General features: G+C 42.0%; 1 protein-coding gene and 1 pseudogene across 1 annotated transcript; one reads left to right on the top strand and one right to left on the bottom strand.

Moving 5' to 3' along the window:
* Nucleotides 1-14,018: 14,018 nt before the first annotated feature.
* On the bottom strand, nt 14,019-14,109 carry LOC138090003 (U5 spliceosomal RNA; annotated as a pseudogene).
* A 4,255-nt stretch (nt 14,110-18,364) lies between these two features.
* On the top strand, nt 18,365-21,129 carry CITED2 (Cbp/p300 interacting transactivator with Glu/Asp rich carboxy-terminal domain 2). Its single transcript, XM_068985120.1, has 2 exons — nt 18,365-18,574; nt 19,039-21,129. The coding sequence occupies exon 2, from the start codon at nt 19,047-19,049 to the stop codon at nt 19,866-19,868; it is 822 nt and encodes a 273-aa protein (XP_068841221.1). The 5' UTR covers nt 18,365-18,574; nt 19,039-19,046; the 3' UTR covers nt 19,869-21,129.
* The last annotated feature ends 1,819 nt before the right edge of the window (nt 21,130-22,948 follow it).

Raw genomic sequence — 22,948 nt, 5'->3', positions numbered from 1 at the left:
GACTGACTCTAAAAAAGTGGGAGAAATAATCTGAGTGATATCATTGAAGGAAGCCATTGAAGATTTTCAAGGGAAGATTTTCTATGATCAAAGATTGAAGGTGGGAGGAGAAGGGGACGACAGAGGACGAGATGGTTGTATGGCATCACCAACTCAATGGACATGAGTTTGAGTAAACCCTGGGAGTTGGTGATGGACAGGGAGGCCTGGCATGCTGCAGTCCATGGAGTCATGAAGAGTCGGACACGACTGAGCAACTGAACTGAACTGAACTGAATAAACAACTAAGACATACACATTCACTTGTAGACATCTGTAGTGAACAAAAGGTTGTTAGTTTTATTTTTTTTTAATAAAACTGTTCTCTAGTATTTTCTCTTATGTCATTCAATATCTCTTTTAGGATAACTCATGGGATTTATGATAAATCTCATTCAGGGATAAGAGTAACAACAAGAAAAAAAAGTATCTTTCCTAATGAACAAGTAATCCTTTCCTTATTTAACAATGAAACCATCTAACCCAGGATATTTCTCTCTTTCCTGTGACTACCAGGAAGTTCTGAGAAAATCTGCTTCCCCCAGGATTTACCCATCCTATTATCCATCTTCTGATGTTTATCTTTAGCTATTCTATTCTTGTGTAAAGGTCCTTGTATCTTATTACGTCTTTTGAAAAGCTTTTATCTCATTCAAAGTTGGGAGGTGAAGAGTAGGAGGAAAAAGAGGGGAAGTGCTCCAAGTGGTGAAAAGAGGGATGAATGGCCAATAAATTTTGAAGCCATTTTTCTGGATTTGGAGAAACAATAAACACAACTCCTGCTTTGCAAAAGGTAATCCTGGCCCAGAGTCCTGTTTTACCCCAGGGTCTTTTAAAGTTAATAGACAATAATAGAAAGCTTTTCACCTGTGAAATCAGGGAAACTTCATTTGAAGCCCCAGCTCTGCCTCTTGGCAGCTGAGTGACTTTAGTCAAATCACTTTACTCTCTGGGCCTCAGATAACAATACCTTTTTAGCAGAGTTGATACCAAAATTAAATGAAATTTATGAAAATTAAATTTAAGTGAAATTAAATAAAACAATGGATACCAAAACAAATAGTGTATTATATGGCACACAGTGTGCCCCTCCAGAAGTGCAGTCTTCCTCCTTTCTTTCTTTATTTTCCCCAAGGTCACACTCTTTTTCTAAGACATTAGACATAGTGTTGTCTAAGGAGGAAAATTCAGTGAGTCGGTTGTTGACAGACAAAAGCCATCACCAAAGACTTCTTTTATTGTTTCTCTCCCTTAGAAACTGTGGCTCAGCTAGTAAAGAATCCACCTGCAATGCGGGAGAACTGGGTTTGATCCCTGTGTTGGGAAAATCCCCTAGCTACCTACTCCAGTATTCTGGCCTGGAGAATTCCATGGACTGTATAGTCTGTGGGGTTGCAAAGAGGCGGACAGGACTGAACAGCTTTCACTTTCGGCGGAGGGCGGGTAAGAGGGATCCCTAGCCAACTGAATCAGTTAATTATTAACTTTCTTATTTTGTACATACAATAATATATAATTGCCAATTAGAGTTTCTGATCAACTTGAGGTTCTTATTGTTCCTGATATTATTTTAAATAATTCAAGTCAAAAGCGAAACCCACTTAACATTTTAAACAGTCTGAAGCAACTTAAAGGTCTGCAGATTTCAGAAGTATTGAAAGGCGCTAGAATGCTTATTTCACTGCCTGGCTGACTTGTAGGAGTCTGGAAGCTTCCAGCGGGGCATCACTAGTATGGTGGCTGATGGGGCAGCTATTTCTGGTGAAATCTGCCAGGCATGAAATATACACACACCACAGGACATCAGAACCAAAAGACGTGGTCTTCATAGAGAATGAACTGTCTCTCCATGCCCTAAAGGGGGTCCAGTTAGCCACTAGGTGACAATACTTGGTTGGAGGGGTCACTATATTGCAGAATGTGATTCCTAGCTTTCAGGTACAGAAACTAAATTTATTTTTTAAATTTGTTTGCAAAAATGTTTATCTTTAATTTTTTTAAATTTACTTATTTTAATTGGAGGTTAATTACTTTACAATATTGTATTGGTTTTGCCATACATCAGCATGAATCCACCACGGGTGTACACGTGTTCCCCATCCTGAACCCCCCTCCCACCTCCCTCCCCGTACCATCCTTCTGGGTCATCCCAGTGCACCAGCCCCAAGTATCCTGTATCATGCATCAAACCTGGACTGGCGATTCAAGAAACTCAATTTTTTAACTGCTTAGCAGACTCAATAGTCTGACATGTCCTAACCAAAATTAAAATAAAATATATACTCATTTCCAGACTTATTATGTTTTAATGGGAAAGGAATATGCTTTCTCGGTGGCTGAAATACTTAGGTCCACCAAGTAGAATATCTTCTTGCATGTATCATCCTATCCTGATTCTTCTCTTTTTAATATCTTACCATCTTATTTCTCAATGATCCTAAATAAAACTGAAAGAAAAAAAGACGTTTTGAGAGCCATTTATGTAGAGTTACACAGACCTAGCTAGCTTCCTTCTTGCAACTGCTCTACAGTATTCTATAGTATGACTGTAGTATATTTTATCCATTGCCTTCTCATACATGTGTACAAGAGATTCTGTAAGTATACACCTGGAGGTAGAAATGCTGATTTATAGGCCATGGGCCTTCCAATATGATTACACCAGTTCATACTCCAGAAGCCATATTGGTTTGCTTCCCCATGTTCTGAACTACAAATCGTACTAGATGCTCTAATTTTTCCAAACTTAGGAAGCTAAAATTAAATCCCACTGGTATCTCATTTTAGCTCCCCAGATTATTGTAAAATATATGAGCATTATCTCATACATTCACTAATCACTTGGTTCCCTATGGTTTGCTGTGAGTTACTTGTTCATTTTTTGTCCACTTTCCTATTGGGTGATGGGTTTTTTAAATTCTTATTTATTTATTTGTTGCCGTGCACCGGCTTTCTCTAGCTGCGGTGAGCAGGGGCTACTCTCCAGTTGCTGTGCAGGAGATTCTCACTGGAGTGGCTTCTCTTATTGCAGAGCACAGGCTCTAGTGTACAGGCTCTATAGTTGTGGCACACAGGCTTAACTGCTCTGTGGCATGGGGGATCTTCCTGGACCAGGAATCAAACCCATGTCCCCTGCATTGGCAGGGGATTCTCAAACACTGGACCACCAAGAGGTTCCTATTGGATGGTTTTGTCTTTTTTTTTTTTTTTTTAATTAGCTTGATAGCATTTTTAAATGTATTTTTACATACTTAACATGTGTTAAAACTCAACATTCAAAAAACTAAGATCATGGTATCCAGTCCCATCATGTCACGGCAAATAGATGGGGAAACAATGCAAACAGTGACAGACTTTATTTTCTTGGGCTTCAAAATCACTGCAGATGGTGACTGCCACCATGAAATTAAAAAGGCGCTTGGTCCTTGGAAGAAAAGCTATGACCAGTCTAGACAGCATATTAAAAAGAGACATTACTTTGCCAACAAAGGTCTATCTAGTCAAGGCTATGGTATTTCCAGTAGTCATGCATGGATGTGAGAGTTGGACCATAAAGAAAGCTGAGTGCTGAAGAATTGATGCTTTTGAACTGTGGTGTTGGAAAAGACTCTTGAGAGTTCCTTGGACTGCAAGGAGATCAAACCAGTCCATCCTAAAGGAAATCTGTCCTGAATACTCACTGGAAGGACTGATGCTGAAGCTGAAGCTCCAATACTTTGGCCACCTGATGTGAAGAACTGACTCACTGGAAAAGACCCCGTTGCTGGGCAAGTTTGAAGGCAGGAGGAGAAGAGGGTGACAGAGGATGAGAGAGTTGGATGGCATCACTGACTCGATGGACATGAGTTTGAGCAAGCTCTGGGAGTTAGCAATGGACAGGGAAGCCTGGCGTGCTACAGTCCATGGGGTGAACAAAGAGACGGACGTGACTGAGCAACTGAATTGAACTGAACTGAACATGTTTTACACTTTTTGGGTAATAATCCTTTTCCTATCATATATGTTACAAATATATTATTCTAGTCTCCTATTTGTCTTTTAACATTATTATCTCATTTGTCAAAAGAAGCAGTCTTTTCACAAATAATTTACGTTTTTTTGTATATTCCTTAAAAAGTTTTCCCCTACAATAATATCTTAACAATATTCCCTATATCTTCCTCTGGTTCTGACAAATTGAATTGATTTTTCACAAATTTCCTTGGTGGACATGGAATCAAAGCAAGAAAAATGATCATGGTGACAAAAGTCCTGGTAAAACCAGTGAGCAAACACTGCCACGTAGAAGAGGACACTTTTCAAGGAACCCAAACTTGTATCGTTTTTGTCCAGTGTAGATGAACACAGCCAAATCTCCCTTTTTAGACTCCATTTCACCTAAATGATGCTGACCAACTGCCTTCAGTTAACACCTCTTCCTTCAGACAACTCATTAGATTTTGGCTTTCATCAGTTCAGTTTAGCCGCTCAGTCATGGACATGTTTGTTTTCCTCTATTCCTTTGCACTGATCGCTGAGGAAGGCTTTCTTATCTCTCCTTGCTATTCTTTGGAACTCTGCACTCTAATGGGTATATCTTTCTTTTTCTCCTTTGCCTTTAGCTTCTTTTTTTCTCAGCTATTTGTAAGGCTTCCTCAGACAACCATCTTGCCTTTTTACATTTCTTGGGGGGGGATGATCTTGATCCCTGCCTCCTGTACCATGTCCATCATTCTTCAGGTACTTGTCTATCAGATCTTGGCTTTCATAGTTGATACTAATCACTTTTGTTGCTTTGGGGCTTTTCCAAAGTGGTTTCATTGCTCAACTGTTATGAGAGTTCCTCTCTGAGACTCATAGCCTGGTTATCTTGGTTAGATAGTTTATCCCTGTTCTCCCCAACCAAACCCATAGAGACAATCTCACTGAGTATGGCTAGTCTCACCCATTATGTGTGGTTCTTTCTAGTTTCACTTACTTTCGAAGGGCAAACTTCATGTCTATTTACATCTCAAAAGTCCAGTCATATCATCTCATCTTTGTCTTCTAAAAATTAAAAGAAACTTGTAATAAGCAAGGGTGCTTGGAAAGGAAGGTGATCAAGTGGTCTCACTGGCAATGATAAAGGGATACCATGAACTTGTCAGTAAAATCCACATTAGACACGTTTCCTTTTCAGATTCTATTTGTCCACTGAGCAGTCTTCACGCAAGTCAGAACTGTACCATGGCCTCCTGGTGTTCCAGAATTCTAATTAATAGTGCTGATTTCTATCATATTTGCCCAAAAGGTTCTCAAGAAATAATCTGAAAACAGAACATCAAGATGTTGTCAGTGAATTTGTTCTGCATCTTTGTCTGAACAGGGGTCCTTTATCTTTCACCTGCTTCAGAGCAAATGCCTGACCTCCAGCACAACCCACACATACTCCCCAGCAAGAGTTCTGATAGGGGCTTACCCTTCGAGAGATTCTAGAAGTTAATAACAACTCTGGCAACCTCATGACGACTGTCTTTAGCCTATACTGTGTGGGGAGCATTCAGCTCCCGGTAGCTTCTCTGTAGTGCCAGCTCACATGCAGGTGATCCCCTGAAGTTTGTCAGAAACGCACAGGCAAATGAGCATGAACTACATAGAACAGTTCATCTCTTTCTGATGTGCTCTCGATTCCTTTCATTTCCTCGGGCAAGTCATTTCACCTCCTTTAGCCTGAATCTCTCTAATCTCCAAATGCAGTAGGTTGGACTAGATGACCTTAAGAGCCCTCCCATCTGCAACTTACAATGATTCCATGATTCTTATGAGTTTACTTCAAAAACTCTATGTTCATTCAAGGTGTGGTTACTATCAGGCATATTCTTGCATATGGCTTATGAAATCTTCCCTACTATTTTATAGTCACAGTTTGTACACCAACCAGATTTTTTTTATTGAGAAATACTTGACATATAACATTACATTAGTTTCAGATATACAACATAAGGATTCAATATTTGTATATATTGGGAAATGATCACCATAACATCCATCAACACATAGTTACAAATTCTTTTCTTTGTGATGAGAACCTTTAAGTTTTACTCTATTAGCAACTTTCCTTCTTTCTTCCTTTCTTTAACAACTTTTAAATATGTAACACAGTAATATTAACTGGGACTTCCCAGGTGGTATAGCGGTAAAGAATCTGTCCACTAATGCAGGAGAGGCAAGAGAGGCAGGTTCAATCCCTAGGTCAGGAAGATCCCCTGGAATAGGAAATGGCAATCCACTCCAGTACTCTTGCCTGGGAAATTCAATGGAGAGAGGAGCCTGGTGGGCTACAGCCCATGTGGTCACATGGAGTCAGACATGACTAAGTGACTCAGCACACACACACATTATTAACTGGAGTTACCATGCCGCAGATAGCATCCCCAGGACTTATTTTATTTTACAATTGGAAGTTTGTACCTTTTGATCACCTTCACCCATTTTCACTACCACAACCACAATTACCACCACACCCCCACCTCTGCCAACCACTAATCTGTTCTCTGTATCAGTGAATTAGAGTTTGTTTTGTTTTGTGTTTTTAGGTCCACATACAAGTAAGATAATATAGTATTTGTCTTTCTCTGTCTGACTTATTTCACTTAGTATGATATCCTCATGGTCCATCCATGATGTCACAAATGATAAAATTTCCTTCTTTTTTATCCATTCATCCATCAATGGACATTCTGGTAAAGATTTTGATGATGTTAGTAATTTGACACATTTAAAAAACACTGAAACTTTCTAGCTCTAGCTACCCAGGACCTTTCATTTTTAGGAGCACAGCTCAGTTCAGTTCAGTTCAGTTCAGTTCAGTCGTTCAGTCATGTCCGACTCTGCGACCCCAGCTTCCCTGTCCTTCATCATCTCCTGGAGCTTGCTCAAACTCGTGTCCATCAAGTCAGTGATGCCACCAACCATCTCATCCTCTGTCATCCCCTTTTCCTCCTGCCCTCAATCTTTCCCAGCATCAGGGTCTTTTCCAACGAGTCAGTTCTTCACATCAGGTATCCAAAGTATTGGAGCTTCAGCTTCAGCTTCAGCGTCAGTCTTTCCAGTGAATATTCAGGACTGATTTCCTTTAGGATGGACTGGTTTGATCTCCTTGCAGTCTAAGGAACTCTCAAGATTCTTCTCCAACACCACAGTTCAAAAGCATCAATTTTTCAGCGCTCAGTTTTCTTTATGGTCCAACTCTCACATCCATACATGACTACGGGAACACAGCTACATCAAGCTAAATAACTACTATCGTGACAGTTGTACACTCTTGCTGACAAAGAGGGGCATTCAAAAGAGAACCGCAAATATTGGTGATCAGAGAACAAAAGATCAAAACACAGACTCAAACCTCAGTGAATTTCTGTAGTATCTGACTCCCCTGGTGGCTCAGATGGTAAAAGCATCTGCCTACAATGCAGGAGACCCAGGTTTGATCCCTGGGTCAGGAAGATTTCCTGGAGAAGGAAATGGCAACCCATTCCAGTACTCTTGCCTGAAAAATCCCATGGATGGAGGAGCCTCATAGGCTACAGTCCGTGGGGTGGCAAAGAGTCGGACATGACTGAGTGACTTCACTTTCACTTTTCACTTTCTAAGCATACTTACTAACTGTAACTTAGTCACCTCCTCCAAAAAATAAAATCCTTTGAGAGTTTTGTAAAGCCAATCAATCCAGTTTGTTGTTTACCAAATTAATATATATCAGAATATAGTTTCTATTCTCCATTTAAGTGCATATTTAAATAGATAAAACAGTTTCTGATCTATTTTGAAAGTGAAGTTGCTCAGTTGTGTCCAACTTTTGCAACCCCATGGACTGTAGCCTACCAAGCTCCTCTCTCCATGGGATTTTCCAGGCAAGAGTACTGGAGTAGGTTGCCATTTGCTTCTCCAGGGGATCTTCCTGACCCAGGGATCAAACCCAGCTCTCCTGCATTGTAGGCAGACACTTTTACCATCTGAGCCACCAAGGGAGATCTATTTTGAGCCTGTTTTTATTTCCTGAGAATAACTTTCCTTATCAAAATCTCTTCCCCCTGATTTAATTACTCTCTATCGGCAAAGTAAAATGAAAAGGGACTGGGTTACAGTTCTACACAAACCAAGTTATGAGTTCACGGTGTACTAGGTATTAGGGAACACAAAAATATAACTTACAGTCTCCAACTTGGAAGAGTTTTTTGTAGTGGCAATGAGAGAAAGAAGGGTGACATATAGGAAAACCATGCTGTGTTAGAGCTAACTGAATGAGTTTCACTTTGCAGGTTCCAGTCTTGCACCTTTTATCTAATCACCTAAGATCTCAGACAGCAGAGTCCTCTTGCCTCATGAACTCTGGACTTTTTGCTTTATATCTGCACTAACTTTTCCTATCTCTTTTTCTCTTGTTGCTACCTGTTAAGCAACAAAGGGCTTCCTTGGTAGCTCAGCTGGTAAAGAATCTGCTTGCAATGCAGGGGATCCCAGTTGGATTCCTGGGTCAGGAAGATCCCCTGGAGAAAGGATAGACTACCCACTCCAGTATTCTTGGGCTTCCCTGGTGGCTCAGGTGGTAAAGAATCCGCCCGCAATGCGAGAGACCTGGGTTTGATCCCTGGGTTGGGAACAAAGCAACAAAGACCATTGAAAGGACTCCATGTGGGTGTTATAATGCTCTGGAACTTACATCTAAATTAATATTCCATAAAATCATCCTTATGCTCCACTATTGTACCAGAAAATATGGAAACACATAAATGCATTGCATACAGGCTCATCTTCTGCTCAATCCACTTCAATAATATCCTCTTAAATGTAGAAAGAAACAGAGATGAGGAGTCCCTACCTCCAGGCAGAGGACTGATTCTCAAAATCTCTTCTCCCTCATAATACATTATGAAGGATACACAAAGTTGATTTTAGAAAATACACTGACCTAGAGAAGAGCTAAATTGCCAGGGAGCATTTTGAATCTTGAGAAGGTGGGAAATGCAAGAACTAAAGAAGTTTTGAAAACATGAACAAAAATTAATTTTATATTAATAAATGCTTTTTCTAAATTATCTAGCATAGATTAGCACTTATGGAAAAAACATTTATACAGTCTCAGTTCAGTTCAGTCGCTCAGTCGTGTCCGACTCTTTGCGACCCCATGAATCACAGCACACCAGGCCTCCCTGTCCATCACTAACTCCCGGAGTTCACTCAGACTCACGCAAACTAGAATACTGGAAAACATTTTAATTTTTTTAAAAGAAGATTTTAAATTAGACCTCAATTGCTAAACAGTAAGGGTCAGAGGAATGAGAATTTTTATTATAGCTTCATGATCACTGCCTCTGAGCTGGATCCTGTTTCTGCACTGGGGATATAATGCTGTGACACTGGGATGAGATTGAAGTGTGGTCCCTGCCATCATGGGGACAGTAATTAAAGAGTCACAAAATAAATGTGTAACTACACGTCTCAAGAAGGACTATGAAGGAAAATCACAAGGCATATATAATAGGGACAAGAATGGAGATTCTAACCAGCTGAGCAAAATCACAGTAAAACTTCATAGGAGGGCAAGGCATTATAAGACAGCAGTAAGTAGCATTCTGATTTTTCAATACTACAAATTATTTCAACAGACCATTGTATTTGTAGCTCAGAGATAACACAAAGGGAGGGATGTCAAAGGATCAGTCATTGTACCTATGTCTCTCCTTTATTGAAGACACCACAGACCAAGACCTGTTAAGCATCTTCAGCTTAGCGGATCACCCATCCAAAGATGAACTGGCTCACTCATCAAACCAAAAGAGATTGATGAATTTTTGTTAACTTACAACAGGAGGTATGCCCTTCCGGTGCCTGGAATTCTGGTGGCTACTAACTCTCAAGGGACCCAGGAGGACTAAGAAGCTTCGTTTTCCTGCTAAGAATGCCGATCTTATCTTGAACACATTTATGCTCCTTCCTTTCACTCCTAGAAGATAATCTTATCTCAAAGTTATTCTGAGGGTGCTTCTCAGATACCCCTACATACCCATACCAGAAGCTAGGCTGCACATTAAATTAGTTTGGAAATCCCTTGCTTACTACAAATTGATGGTGTAAATAAGATTGTTTAAATTACTTAAAAGAACTAAAGCACTACAAGCACTTCAGAAAATGCCAATTAAAATACAAATAATTCACACACTCATAGAAATGATTCTTATCTAGCTATTGCACAGGCATATGAATAAAAGGAAGACAGAACTAGTGAATCAATGAGGGAAAGACGACTGAACTCACAATTTTGGAGTCACATATTTATTTAATATTAGAAAGAAGCCTATATTTTAAAAATAAATTGGTTAACATTCAGTCTTTCCAGTAGCTTAACACAGCTAAGTTAGATAAATATATTATTTTTAGATAAATGTATTACTGGAATTTATTTTAACCCGATTTTTAATAACACTTATTAAACAAAAAATATAAAAACAAATTTTTTCTTCTTTGTAGTAGTCTTCTATTGTATGATTTCTTTTGAATCAATTATTAAGGAAAAACATAATTTGTTGACAAATTTAAAACAGGCAACGTATTCTCTTTGGATTTTGTACTAAATGTGTAATTTAAACTATATTGAAATATAACTACATACAATGATATTAATATCAGAAATTGACACAAAATACTTTCATTTCTCCATGCTTTTAGTTTTTGTATTTTGTACTTAAAAACCAACTAGGTTTTAAAAAAATAATTTAGTGTTATTTATAACTAATTAGATAAAAGGATGTTGTTATGTTTTTGTATTTTTATAAAAGCCTGAAACTATATTTATAAACATAACTCCACTATTATTTCATGAGGCAGTTGATTGAATCTTTATTTCTAACAAGTTGAAGGTCAAGTTGGATGTAGTCATCACTATATTTTCTCTTTCTAGCACTGAGTTTTGAGTTCCAGAGTTAGGTATTGTGCTATATAAGAATTTTCATTATATGAAGGTAACCCTTCCTTGGGGTAAGCATCGTCATAAGTCATTTGCAAAATAATTATTAAAATGACTATACAGTGACATTTCTCATTGATTTATTTCATTCAGGACCATTTGTTTTCTACCTTAAAAAGATTATATGTGAATGAGAATCAAAACAAATTCAAGTAGCAAAATGGTTAAAACCCCCCCTCTGACAGGCATATTTAGCAAAAGAGAAACTGAGTTAAGTGCCTGCTGGCTGGATGTTCAATGTCTATTAGCGGCTTAGTAGGCTCACTCAGCACACTCTCAGAGACTCTCAAACTTCCATTTTGAACAGCAAAAATAGTTTTAAATGATTGTACTTCTTACTTTCTAAGAAGTAGAAATTGACACAGATTCTGTTACTGCCTTTTACAACCCTCCCACCTATAACACAGAAGGCCAGTTGGGAAAAGCTGATCAAAACCATTCAACACCTCTCTATCCTATTTCACTGAAATCTTCGTAAAGACTTAGTTCCCTCTGATAATCTGATCTGGTGTTTTAAAATCCTGATGTTTAGGAAGTCCTTTATTAACAAGTCACTTAACCTCTCAGGACCTCAGATTTCTCATCTAGAAAATCAGGGAGTTTGGATAAGATTTTTTTTTAAGTCTCACCCCGAATTAGAATTCTGTGATTTTTGTATTGTCCAAAGCATTAGTTTTCATAACAGTTTAATATCAGAACAACGTTTTAAAACAAATTTGAACAAGAACTCCTTAGTATGTAATGCACATAAAAGTGAAGCTAAGAACACTCAAGGCCTATAGAACTTAATTTGAAAACCACTGATCTAAAGTTCTCTTTTAGGAAATGCTTTCCTTTTTTCTTTGTCTCAGTGGAAAAGGAAAACATCTGGAAAGGATCCACCATATTCATTTCCCTGTGCGTACACCAGAACATATGGATTAAGTCACCTGTCAGCTTTTTCTTCTCCAGCTAAACAGCCATTATAAGTCCCATTTCCCATCCTTTAAAATATATTTCCTTTTTTAAAAATGAACCGTCTTTAGTTTCTGTAACTCTTTATTAAAATGTAAAGGTAAAAACCAACCACAATCTCTGAGAAGAGCCAAGTGCAGCAAAGAATTACTTCCAGGTCTATCATTTGATATTCTCACTTCTAACACATTCCGACTGTTTTCTAATAACAGAATTCCATTGCTGCCTCCCAACCAATAGCTCAGTTTGACTCACAATGTGTGTGTGTGTGTGTGTGTGTGTGTGTGTGTGTGGCTGAATATGTTATACCTAGTCAATAATTTCCTGTCCAATACCCATTCAACTTGTTACTGCCAATTTGTTACCGGGGCCTTCGAAGTTTTTCCTATTGAATGTAATCCTGTTTTCAATAGCATATTTATCTAGTTAAGGGCACTCTGTTTTCTTTTGCTTTCTAACATATCTCATCCAACTTTATAACCCATGTTGAGTATTATCTAGTTTATTGTTAAGAGAGTGTGTGCCTGCTCAGTTGTGTCTGATTCTTTGTGACTCGTGGACTGCAGCCCACCATGCTCCTCTGTCCATGATTCTCCAGGCAAGAATATTGGAGTGGGCTGCCATTTCCTCCTCCAGGGGATCTTCCCAACCCAGGGATCGAAGCCACGTCTACTGTGTCTCCTGTATTGGCAGGTGAATTCTTTACCACCAAGTCACCTAGGAAGTCTGAATTTATTGTTAAAGTTGTAGAATAATAAAATGTCAATTATCCAAACATACTTGAGGCATGTTATGGACTAAATTGTATCCTCTAAAAGTCATACACTGAAGCTTTAACTCCCAGCATCTCAGAATCTAACAGTATTTGGTTATAAGGTCTTCAAAGCTAGAAATCAGCCATCCGCAAGGCAAGGAGAGAGGCCTCAGAAGAACCAACCCTGCTGACACCTTGATATTGGACCTCTAGCCTCCAAAATTGTAAGAAAATAAAGTCTATTGTTTAAGCCACCCAGTCTGTGGTATTTTGTTAAGACATGCCAGGCAGACTAAAGCAAGCTACTCTATGCATGACACTGTGCAGTCCTTGGGGGCTCACCAAGGAACCTTTGCCATAACACAGAAGGCTACAGCAGGGGTCACAAATACACAAAACTCAGGCCTGAATAAGTCATAGAGGAAGAGCTGAGCAAAATGCCCTGGGAGGCACCAAGGACGCCAGAAACTTTTCCATCTGGGGATCAGGGAAGGTTTGAAAGAGATGGTATCTGAGCTAGACCTTCAAAGATGGGCAAAATTCCAATCAAAGCGGGTGGGGGAGAAGGCAGCAATTCAGGGGAACAGGACCTCAGGAGCATAAACCAGGCTTGCTCTATACCCGTGATCACTTTCGGAATAACCCCAGTCATCACCCACCGGTGGACAAGACTGGTAGTTCTCAAACTAATTTAAAAGCTTTTTTAAAACGTGTAGACCCTCAGGTCCCACTCCCAATCTACTGAATCAGAGATGATGTTCAACCATCTTCTCAGGTGAGATAGCATCAACTCCGTCAAGTTTTAAGACCCCTGTTTAATAAAAACATTTCACTGTCCCCTGCTTCGATGGCAAAATAACGTTCTATCAAATGTGAAAATACATGAAGGCTGAAAAAATTCTTCCAAGTTTAGTCATGTAATTTGTACTTTATTTCCAGTAACTTGTACTTTATTAATTAGAACAAAATTCATAGGTTTAAAAATTATATGAAGATCTTATTTTGATATAGACACATATGTGTAAGGCAGATAATGCAAGGCTGCATACAGGGATTCTTCCTGCCCCCAGTTATTCCACAGACCAGCAAAATAGAATTTTCCATCCTATGAATGAGGGAGAATAGGAGAAAGAAAGAGAAAGGCAGAAATAGGGATTGTTGTCACACTTCATGCTCAGATAGAGGCTCCTGCCTCGTGGTGGCCAAGTGGACAGCGGGACAAAGCAGCAGCAGTGTTTTTCTCTTCAGGTAAGACCTGGAGTCAAGGTCTTGGGAGGAGGGGAAGAGGAGAATGGGCCCAACCACTGTCTGTCTCTGTCCACAGAAATCTTTAGAAAAAGGCAAAAGATTTATATGATCTGAAGGGAAACCAGAGTATCAGTGTCTGTCTCTGATTGAGTACTTCTCTCCCCTTCTCCCTAATCCCTCTGAAAAGATAGGTGTTGGGTAGGTTGGGTGGTGGGGGGTGGTGTGGGGGGGTGGTGTTTGTTTTTTTAACTCTCGAAATCCTCCTTCCTGAAGTGATGAAAGTAATCTGTACTTGTTCAGGTGAGGATTAGGCGAGATCCTTTAGAAAGTGTAATAAAACCCAATATTAGAACCCATGCTGCCCCCCGAGCCTCACCCTGGCTCCACCATACAAGTATAAACTGTTGTGTATATCTTCTGAAGCTCAGCCCTTCTGTCAGCCTTTCCTCAATTCAGTTTAGCTGAAGCCCAAGGCTTACCTCTAAAAGCTCTGTTTCAATCAAAAGTTCACACCAACAGGGACCTCCCTCCCTACTCAGCAATCAACGATCCTCGCAAACAGATGAGTTTTCCTCAAGTCCATGCAGGCCACAACGCAGACAGTGGTAAACTGCTGTTCTCCTTTCTGCTAGATTTCTCTGCTGCCAACCTGGAAAGTAACCTTCTCCAGAAAAATCATCCCTGACCACCCCCTCCTTAAGTCCTTTATTTGGGTTCCCTTGGTATTCTGCTATATTCATTCCATCCATCCATTCCCTCATTAACCAGCAAAAGACTTGTTTTAGACAGAATAAACAGGCAAAGTCCCTGCTCTCTCCTGGAGCTTTCATTCCAGGGGGGGAAGACAGTGAAAATTGAATATGCAACAAGTCAGGTAGGGATAAATACCAAGAGGAAAAACAAAACAGTGTAGGCAAACAAAGAGGGATATTGCCAGTTGTGGAAGACAGTCAGGAAGACCTCAGGCTGAGCATTCACATGAAGAAATATAAGTGCAGACCAGCAGGAGTGCTGAGAAGAGAGTTCCAGCCTACATCTTTCTTCCATGATGGTGGAGATCCCATGTTCCTCAGTTTCTCTACCACTGTTATGGGCTGAATTATGGCTCTCCAAAAATGTTGGACTCTTAACCCCGAGGACCTTAGGAAGAACTTTATTTAGAGACAGGGTCTTTACGGAGATAATCAAGTTAAAAGGAGGTCATTAGGATAGGTCCCAGTCCAATATGACTGGAGTCCTTATAAAATGGGGAAATTTGGACATACACACAGGGAAGAAATGCCATGTGAGGATTAAGACAGAGATTGGGGTGATACACACATAAGCCGAGAAACATCAAAGATGGCCAGCAAATGACCACATCTAGAAAAGGGGCATGGAACAGATTTTCCCTCACGGGTGCTCCAAACCAACTCAGCCTACATCTTGATCTTGGACTTCTAGACTCCAAAACTGTGAGACAATAATTTTGTGTTGTTTAAGCCCGAGCGCCTTAGGAAAGAAATACAACCATATAGCACCTTCAGGGCCACCAGCAGCTTCACTGCCTCACTCCAGTTCACAGGATAAGCCCCAGCTTACACTGGGTTTTGCATACCCCTGGATGACTATAACAGCCTACTAACTGGATTCCCCACTCCCAGTCTTACTTTCTCAATCCATTCTCCATAGTATTGTCCTGATCTCTTTAAAATGAAAATTTGATCATCTCACTGGTTCACAAGCCTTCACTCACTTCTCTTTACCTTCAAGACACAACCCTCATTTCTCAGCTTGGGGACCAGAGCCTATAGGATCCAGCCTGTTCACCTCTCCAACCTTATTTCTGTCACCTTTGTCCCCCTCCTGGGATGGCCTAACTTCTACTCATTGTCAAGCCTCCACTTATCACCACTCCCACTGGGAAGCCTTCCCAAGGCTAGAAGTCCAGGTTGTCCCTGCTATGTGCTCCAGAACCCTGTGCTTAGTGCTGCTGTGACACTTATCAAAGTGTGTCCAAGGCTTGTTTGTCCATCTCCACTTTTGACCATGAGTTCTTGTCCTGGTTGTCTCTCCAGGAGCTAGGAAAAGTGCCCGGCACTTGGTAAATATTCACTGGACGGATGAATAAATGAACAAAGCACACCATGTTCTCACCAGCTGGTCCCAGAAGGAATTTCTTTTCCCTCTAAGGGGTGGGGGATGGGGAGGTGACCTTTCAAGGGATTTCTCAATAGTATGTGGAACCACTGGAGCAGGATGGAGCTGCACCTTTCCTTAATGGTTTCAAGGGGAATTTAGATTAGACATTCAAGAGCCAGTCCTTGTGTCGCAAGACATTGCAGTACAAGGAAGGGAAGTAAACAATCTATCTGGCAATTTTTGAATGTGGCGGGGGCAGGGTTGGGGAGAGTTGACCAGTATTTTTGAGTCTTTTTTTTATAGAAACTATCAAGTTTGTTGTTGTTGTTTTCTCAAGCCTCTGATTCTGTAACTGCAAGCCCATGACCTACAGGTATAAGTCGTGGGTAGACAAGAGATCAGGGGATTCTTGCAACCCAAAATGCAATGTGCTTCTGTGCACAAGTCTCCAAAAAGCAAACATATTTTGAGGTTTAAAAATTATTGCACGCACGGTTATAAATGATGGAGGGTGTGGAAAAGGAAAGAGAGGAAGACAGTAACAATGTTTAAATCCATATATTAACTATTCTACACACATATAACTAAAGGAAGACAGAGGGGTAATAGATTCAAATAATCAGGATTTGCTCTCTTCTGCAAATTCCTGAAAGGGGAAATGTATCAGAATTTCCAGTCTTCAAAAAGGGCCTTTAAAAGTCCTGTGAGCAAGATGGGAGAAAAAAAAAAAGCGGGTGGGGGGGGACGGACTTGCTCTTCACAGCAGGAAGTCGTCAATGGATATCTAGTTATGAAGAAACAACTCTGAACAGAAGTCCTTATTCGGAGCGCTAAACTCACTTTTACCACATAAAGAGCAATTTAAAAGCTCCAAGCAACCTCATCACGGTGTTGGGGAAACAATTCGGCTTCCCCATTTGAGAAAGCAAGAGAGCTCCGACTGGGTAGTGGCCCAAGCCCGCGTTAGGGCTTTTATTTGCAAGTCAATGAGCCAAATGGACGACCAGGCTAGTTGTGCCGCGTTCTGGGAAGCAAGGTTATTATTATCGCCTATTGGCCCACTGAGCAATTTCACTGAAAAGGAAGAGTCCCAGCAGTGTGTGTGCGCGCGCGGTGCCATACGGGACGTGCAGCTACGTGCCCACCTCCAGAACGACTTTATTTACAAAGCGATTACCATGTTATCTATTTGTTTTCCTTTTCCAGCTTCAGCAGCCTTACTCAGCCCTCGAATTTCTTAATTACAAACCCGTTCCCTTCTAAATCAACCCCAAACCGTCAGGCAGAGCCCGGAGGGAGGCTGTGCAAGTTTGCACACACCCCCACCTCCCGGATCAAGGGCAACAGCAGAAGCAAGAAACTGTGTATGTGCAAAAAGGTGGATCTGGGGACGAGGATCGCTGAGTTTGTTTACAGAGCAGAGACGCCTCAGCTCGGATGCCAAAGCTACCAAGAGCTGCAAACGCAAACTTAGCAGAAGCACACGTACCCCGGGAGCGGCGAGTTGCCGCGAAACCGCGGACCGGATTCCCAGGCGCTGGAGCGGAGGCGGCCGAGCCCGCGAACGCGCTCCGTCCACCTGCAGCGGCTGCCGCTGCCGCTCCCCGCCCCCAGCTCCTGTCCTTGAAAGGAGTGGAGGAAATGCATCTACACGCAAAATGTCTAGATCAGGTTTACCTACTGCTCCTATAAAAACACAAAGGCACAGTCCAGGAAAGCGCGCACAGGGGAGGGGGCATTATTTGCCCGTGGCTTAAAAACCCACTCGGGTAAACACAGCCATTCTTTGCAACCTGGGTAGGCTTTTGCAAAGCCGCGGAGGCAGAAAGGCACTAAACAGGGGGCGCTGTGTGAACCCTATTTTCCCACAGAAAGCAGCCCAGGTCGCTAGGTGAGCTCGAGGTGGGGATTCGGCCAGAGGGGGGCGGTGAGTTTTCCTAGTTTCTCTCGCGGCGGGCGCTACCTTCGGGCTGAGAGTCCAGGGAGGACTTTCTGTGCCGGGGGAGGTCTGGCCTGGTATTTGTGGGCCGGGAAGAAACCAGAATCGGGGGGCAGCGGGGCGGCGCCTGGGCCCTCAGGCTCTGCGCACGTGCCTCCGGCCGCGGGGACGCGGCTGCCCAGCCCGGTCCCGCGTGCCTGATGTTCCGGAATCCGCGTTTGCCAGCCGCCCGCCGGGGAGGCTCTCGCTCCGCCCTTCCTGAAATCCCTTATATTAACTGTGGCCAAAGCCCTAAGAAACACAGCTCATTGTTGGCAGCTGCCGGGCGGTCTTGCCGAGCTGTGAGTGCAGCAGAGGGGAAATAAAAGGGAACGGCTCCGATCCTGCCCCAGCGGCTGCTGCAAGACTTCGGCGCCGACTTCGCGACTGTGAGCGCCTTGCACGCCAGGAAGGCCCCCTCTATGTGCTGCTGAGCCGGTCCTGGACCCGACGATCCCGCCCTCGGTCTTCGGAGCAGAAATTGCAAGGACGGAAGGTAAGTGCGGCGGGCGAAGCTGGCTGGGGCTCCTGCCAGGCCAGTCCTCCGAGGGCTGGGTTTGCCCGGAGGAAGAGCGCGAGGCGGAGCTGGGGAATAACAACAGGATGTGCAACAACAGGATGAGGAGGGCTGATTTAATGCCTGAAGTTCGCGGCTGGTCTATGGGGCACTTCCTTTATTAGGCGACTTCGGGGAGCCAGAGGGGGGTGTGGGCTTGGGTGCCCTGCCGGATCGCAGGGGAAAGAGCTGTTTGTGCAGCGCGCAGATCTTCTGTTGTGGATGGCAGGTCTTCCTTGGTGGGTAGCCCGGGTGCACAGGCTCCTAGTGGGATTTTCGGGATGAGGATTCGCAGCTGAAGTGCGTCGGGTGAACCTGGGAGCCAGGGGCGAGGAAAAGTGGGGTGCGCTGTGGTGGGCGACACGTGTGGCGCGGGTCTTACCGTCTGCCCTTTTCACTCGCAGGACTGGAAATGGCAGACCATATGATGGCCATGAACCACGGGCGCTTCCCCGACGGCACCAACGGGCTGCACCACCACCCTGCCCACCGCATGGGTATGGGGCAGTTCCCTAGCCCCCATCATCACCAGCAGCAGCAGCCGCAACACGCCTTCAACGCCCTGATGGGCGAGCACATACACTACGGCGCGAGCAACATGAATGCCTCGAGCGGCATCAGGCACGCGATGGGGCCGGGGACTGTAAACGGAGGGCACCCCCCGAGCGCTCTGGCCCCCGCGGCCAGGTTTAACAACTCCCAGTTTATGGGCCCCCCGGTGGCCAGCCAGGGAGGCTCCCTGCCAGCCAGCATGCAGCTGCAGAAGCTCAACAACCAGTATTTCAACCATCACCCCTACCCCCACAACCACTACATGCCGGATTTGCACCCTGCTGCGGGCCACCAGATGAACGGGACAAACCAGCACTTCCGAGATTGCAACCCCAAGCACAGCGGCGGCAGCAGCACCCCCGGCGGCTCGGGCGGCAGCAGCACCCCCGGCGGCTCCGCGGGCACTTCGGGCGGCGGCGCGGGCAGCAGCAATAGCGGCGGCGGCAGCGGCGGCGGCAGCAGCAGCAACATGCCCGCCTCCGTGGCCCACGTCCCTGCTGCAGTGCTGCCGCCCAATGTCATAGACACTGATTTCATCGACGAGGAAGTGCTCATGTCCTTAGTGATAGAAATGGGTTTGGACCGCATCAAGGAGCTGCCCGAACTCTGGCTGGGGCAAAACGAGTTTGATTTTATGACGGACTTCGTGTGCAAACAACAGCCCAGCAGAGTAAGCTGTTGACTCGATCGAAACCCCGGCGAAAAAAAAATCAAATCCCCCAACTTCTTCGGTGTGAATTGAAAAAAACATTCCCTTTAGACACAGTATCTCACTTTTCAGAGCGTGAAAGGTTTGAGAACTTGGAAACAAAGTAAACTATAAACTTGTACAAATTGGTTTAAAAAATTGCTGCCACTTTTTTTTTTTTTTCTGTTTTTGTTTCGTTTTTGTAGCCTGGACATTCACCTCCCTTATGTAGTTGAAATACCTAGCTAACTTGGTCTTTTTTGTTTTGTTTTTACTCCTTATTTTCTCACTTTCTCCAGTGCTCAACTGTTAGATATTAATCTTGGCAAACTGCTTAATCTTGTGGATTTTGTAGATGGTTTCAAATGACTGAACTGCATTCAGATTTATGAGGAAAAGGAAAAATTGCATTAGTTGGTTGCATGAACTTTGAAGGGCAGATATTACTGCACAAACTCTGCCATCTCGCTTCATATTTTTAACTATGCATTTGAGTACAGACTAATTTTTAAAATATGCTTAACTGGAAGATTAAACAGATGTGGGCCAAACCATTCTGGATCAGGAAAAGTCATACTGTTCACTTTCAAGGTGGCTGTCCCCCTCCCCCATATGTACAGACAATAATAGGGTGTGGAATGTCGTCAGTGGCAAACATTTCACAGATTTTTATTTTGTTTCTGTCTTCAACATTTTTGACACTGTGCTAATAGTTATATTCAGTACATGAAAAGATACTACTGTGTTGAAAGCTTTTTAGGAAATTTTGACAGTATTTTTGTACAAAACATTTTTTTGAAAAAATACTTGTTAATTTATTCTATTTTAATTTGCCAATGTCAATAAAAAGTTAAGAAATACTTGTTTTCTAGAAGTCATTTGGGGGTGGTTATTCCCTTTGGTGGCTTTGTTTTTTCCTTTTGAACACTACTGAGGAGAGTCAGCATTCCAAAGGATAAATTACAGGACACTGAAACAGGTCATGATGAGCTTAAAGTGGAGAGCAGGATTTAACATAATTGGCATAATGCTTCATTGTTATCACTGTAACATGCCTCTTGGTGTGGTTTAATCAAAAGCTGCAAAGTTGTCAAAGAGCAATTTTTTTTTTCTCAATTGCCATCATTTTCAAGTGTACTCCAGAGTTAGAACGGTTTGTAATACTAAACGTTACAAATACTATTTCACAGGGTGGGAGGGGGAAATCAAGTGTTTCTGGTTATACCTGATTCAACTACTTAAATGGAGGTAGACTGGAATAAAATACTGCGAGATTGATGAGGATGGCATTAAAATATGAATCTACCTTTATCTCTAGTGACGAATTTTATTTCTCAGCAAAAGTACTAAAGACAGGCACACATCTTCTGGCTTGAGGGGGGTGGAATTCCACCTTGAGGTTTTCTTTTTTTTTCTCTTAAAATATTTAAAATTTACTCAGCAAGGTTGATGCAAAGGTCAAATTAAGAGTCTTCACAAGATGTTCCCTCTCAAGCATGCCATTTTCCAGAATTCTGAGCTTTTACTATTACACGCTTTGGGTGCAAAGGACATAACGATAAGATCCTTTAGAATTTTACCTGCATGTGTAATCAAGAAGACATAACTACAGTGAAGTAGGTGTCAAGTTTTGCCTTGTATAATCAAGCAAAGGAAAAAGTAACATTGTTAAAATTTCAAACAATCCCAATTGGCAGGAGAATGAATTTTGTTTTCCCTTTCATGTTTACCTTCATAAATCAACCTATCTATATTCATGAAAAAAAAAAGTTATACATAACCTACTGGAGGAGTACAGAAATGTAGGTTGTGGAAAATCTCACAATCCTTTAAAAGAGCATTTCATTTAGACTCAGATTCTAATCTTAAATCCCATATTTCATAATAAAAAATCAGGAGACGAGGGTATAGAGAAATGTTAAATTACAGTGAGTCTGACGTAAAGGCTGATTTCAGTAAAATCCAGATCACCTATTATATAATTCTGTTTCCAAGGCAGGCCATTAAGATGCACACTCCACTGGGTTTTTTATACCTCTATAATTGACCATTCCTTATTAAAAATTATTTTGTAAGTAAATAATTTCACTGAAAATATACCATCATTCAAAACTCTTCACTCCGTTTAAAGGCTAATCCAGATTTCCCACATTAATAGTTAAAGCTGAAGTTTACTTCAGTGCAGACATGTCAATACTAAATCTGTGATCAGCAGTAAATCTTCCTGGCTAAGCATTTTCACAGTAAGTTTTTCTTTTTCCTTTTTTATTTTCCAGAGGCTCAAGTGAAAAAAAAAATGTTTGCCTACATATTAATACAGCAATTGTAGTTGTTTTTCACTTGTGCCAGGAAAAAAGACGAAAGGCTATTGGAGGCGTTGTTGTTTCTTTTTTTTACATAAAGAAGCAAGAGAATTGTCTTGCTACCACCCTTCACCATTTATTCTGCCAGGGAATAAGCCACAACACCTGCTCTGTCACTAAATTCCTCCTGCTGCTCTAAGGCCGGAACACATATGTGAAGATGCAGAGCCCAAGAAACTATTATTAGATCCGTAGCCTATCTCTGCCAGAACAGAGGACTCAACCTAGAAGCACTGGGTGAAAAGCTCAATTTCTCTTCAGTACAAACACAAACTCCCCCCCCCCCCCCAACCCCTTCATTTGAATGATCTCTATTTCATTAAAACTCTTTCATGATCAACAACTGAGTAGATTCTATGGGATTTCTGCAGGTCTCTTAAGCAAAGCAAAATAACTCCTTGTTTTTAACAACCTGTTTCATGAAACCTGTACAGTGACCTAGATCACCGGGCTACTGGCAGACATTTGCAAAACCTTTTGTGGTCTTGCTTCCTATCTACTAAGTTGCTTATAGCATATGGGGAAATTTGACCTCTGTACCTTGGCTGTTTTTCAAAAAGTTCTAATACGGTACAAAAGTTTCTGTTCTTTAAGTTTTGCCCACAAATATACCTTTGATTTTCAAGAAGAGATCATTGATAAGCCACAGCAAAATATCACAGAAACACACCAGAAAAATAAGAACACGTTAATAAAAAGCTTGTATCTCTG

This window comes from Capricornis sumatraensis, chromosome 13 (assembly GCF_032405125.1).
Source record: "Capricornis sumatraensis isolate serow.1 chromosome 13, serow.2, whole genome shotgun sequence".
Lineage (NCBI taxonomy): Eukaryota > Metazoa > Chordata > Mammalia > Artiodactyla > Bovidae > Capricornis > Capricornis sumatraensis.
The sequence above is the reverse complement of the archived record's forward strand: the minus strand, read 5'-3'. Positions and strand labels throughout refer to the sequence as shown.

Bases quoted from the DNA above. Each gene is read 5' to 3' on its own strand.
- CITED2 (XM_068985120.1), top strand. From the start codon at position 19,047: ATGGCAGACCATATGATGGCCATGAACCACGGGCGCTTCCCCGACGGC.